A 2838-nucleotide genomic window follows, 5' to 3' on the forward strand; every position below is an offset into this window, starting at 1 on the left:
TGAATCTGCGGTAGAAGTTAGCAAAACGCGATTGGAAGATTTGTATTTCAAAAGCAGAGAGGTAACAGAAGGTTAGAAGTGTCGGACTGAAAACGTATTTAAAGAAAATTGCGAATTTTAAGACCAATTTATAACACAGTTAAATAAAAATAAAAAAAGCCGAGCGTGATGGCAACTGCCACCATTCTGTTTCAAAGGGGATCTATACATCCACCCATCCCTCTATCATGCCTCTATCAATGCTCTATCCATTTAATCGCTTGCAAAGTGACAGGCGCGGCGTGCGCGGCTTTCAGCGTTTCAGGCTGTGTTGATCGCTGTGTCGCTATTTTCTGCTGCCACAGTGCATCACAAGGTGTGGACGTTAGGTTCTCAGCTTCCAACAAAATTTGCTAGTTTGGGACCAGCCGCAGTGATCTTGTCAAGCTCACGTAGTGATGCATGGAGGAAGGAAAGAACATGCTGCGTTGGTTGTTGCTGTAGCACACTTGTGAAGTCCAGCCGGGTCCAGAAGCCGACTAGACGCGATTATGGGTAAGAAGTGCTTCGTACCCAACTGCAAATCGGGCTACGCTAGCAGTCCGGAACAAGTGCCACTTTTTAAAGCTCCGTGGGAGCCTGCTCGCCTAGAACTTTGGCGCCGGGCAATCTCCAGGGCAGACAGGATATTGCAACCGATCCACCACGTCTGCGCGAAGCACTTTCCCGCGCACATGATATCAAAATCGTACTACGCCGAATACAACGGCACTGTACTTTTGAATGTACCCAAGAAAAAAGCGGTGCTGTCGGCGAATGCTGTGCCCAGTATTTTTCCCAAGTGTCCGAAATATGAGACAAGACAGACAAGGTCAAGAAAGCTTCCTAGAAAGCGACAGTCTGCAGCCACGCGTGCTAAGCAGCCAAGCAAGCGGCCCTCATCCTCCGTGCCTGTCGCACTGTCCTCGGGAACAGCCTGTGAAAAGCGAAAGGACGCCGATCCGTCATCGAGCTCTCGCAAGAACCTGCGCACAGGTGGCTGTCGTTCATCCTGCGTGTCAGATCAAGAAACGTGCTCTTCTCGCACCGTGAAACTTGAGGGAGCCTCCTCATGCGCTAGCTCCGCCTTCCTTGGCATTCGTGACGTTAAGGTTTGTTCTCTTGTACACTGGTCAGGGCACTTGTAATGTTCTAGGTGCTCAGTGTTCCCTGTACATAAATTTCTGCTAATTGTATCAGTCATCTGGGCATGCCATCGATATCTAGGTGTCCCGTCCCTGGACAACGGGATACAGTTTCTTGCAATACAGGTGAAAAGTAACTGCGCAGCCGAGGACAGTAAATAATTTAGCTGTTGTTAATGTAACTCACAGCATGCTGAAGCTCGTAGCTTTTGAAGCAGTCTGCAAAACCTTTCCCTGTAGCTTTTCCCTCCTGGTTGCTTTTGATAACATATTTTTTATAGCATAGTACCTCCAATTCTTTTCCACTGACATAATTTCTATTTTTTTTTTGTCAGGACAACCGCACAAGTCCGGATCAGGGTGGTCCAGATGCAGTGCATCACGTCAAGACTGATGCACCGTTGGTAGTTTGCAGCAGCCCTGGATTAGTTGAGGGAGGTCATGAGGCAGTGTCTGTTGTTAGCCAAAATGAAAAGGAGCCGCTCACGTTTTCACGTCTCTCAAGTTATGCATCCAGCATTCAACTTCCAGGAACCACATGGGCAACACAAGTTGTTGAAAGCTTTGGAGTGGGGGCTGTCGTCTTTACGGAAGTGGCTTTGGCGAAGAAGTGCGACCAGGCACCTTTCCTGAGGAAGACACTAGACGTAACAGTTTCATCCAACGGAATGCTGTCGCTGCGGGCTTTCATTTATGGTCGCCCTATAACTCTCAGCGTCATAAGTGGTGATGGTGCTTCATATGGCTTAAGCGACTTGGAGAGTGTGATTCACAAGTTTCATGATCTGCATGCATGCGCTGGTGGCCCCAGTGGTGAGATGTACCACAACATCCAACCAAAGTGTGCATATATTGACGCATGTGGTGTGTGGCGGCACAGAAACTGCAGGTTATTTTCTGAAGCAGCAAGTTGCGACCGTTGTGAAAGATTGAAACACACACTCCGGATACATTAGTACTGCATGCAGAAGAGAGGAGAAATGAAATGCATTTGTCATTTAAGCAGACCTTCCAAAAAAGCTTGCATTGACCTTTTGCGGAAGGCTAGGATTACCTGCTGCAAGTCCAGAGTCTGTGCAGAATTGGTCATTCTCAACTCTACATTCATGTTGAATGGTATAGCAAAACAGCGCTGACGGACGGGACGGAAGAAGACTAGTCTCTTCTTCTTCTGTCCCGTCTGTCAGCGCTGTTTTGCCGTACCATTCAACATGAATCAACCAGCCCGACTCAGCCCTCTACATTCATACGTCTGTTGGACACCTCATACCACTCGTTGCGAGTGTGTGGCTGCTGGCAAGGCTGGGTCTAAAAAAGGATGACGGTACTTGGACAATTGGATCCTGTTTTGCTTGCTCCTTCATGTCAGGTTGCCAGCAGGGTATAGGCTCCTGATGTAAAACGAACTACTCGCATTGCTGTTGGTCCGAACAATGCACCGGTATGTCTCTATGGCTGGATTTGAGTCCGGATTGGACAGCAATTTTTGTCTACCCTAAAAAAAAAAACTTGAAGAAATGGAAGTTTTCAAACGACATGGGATTATGTTCATTGAAATGCAGGTTTGCAAAAGTAACGAGTCAATCCTTGTACAATACCCCCCCCCCCCCCCCCCGCACAGCTTGTTTTCTATATTTTTTTTCGCCCCACAACATTCGACTGCTTATACTCGTCC

The 2838-nt window shown here is 47.7% G+C and overlaps 1 protein-coding gene across 1 annotated transcript; it reads left to right on the forward strand.

Annotated features, from left to right (window-relative positions):
- The first annotated feature begins 445 nt into the window (after positions 1 to 445).
- LOC149346708 (uncharacterized) lies at positions 446 to 2272 on the forward strand. The gene is made up of 2 exons (XM_089586597.1): positions 446 to 1130; positions 1499 to 2272. The coding sequence occupies exons 1-2, from the start codon at positions 531 to 533 to the stop codon at positions 2117 to 2119; spliced, it is 1221 nt and encodes a 406-aa protein (XP_089442723.1). The 5' UTR covers positions 446 to 530; the 3' UTR covers positions 2120 to 2272.
- The last annotated feature ends 566 nt before the right edge of the window (positions 2273 to 2838 follow it).

This window comes from Amblyomma mixtum, chromosome 4 (genome assembly GCF_055824585.1).
Source record: "Amblyomma mixtum isolate Tamu chromosome 4, ASM5582458v1, whole genome shotgun sequence".
Lineage (NCBI taxonomy): Eukaryota > Metazoa > Arthropoda > Arachnida > Ixodida > Ixodidae > Amblyomma > Amblyomma mixtum.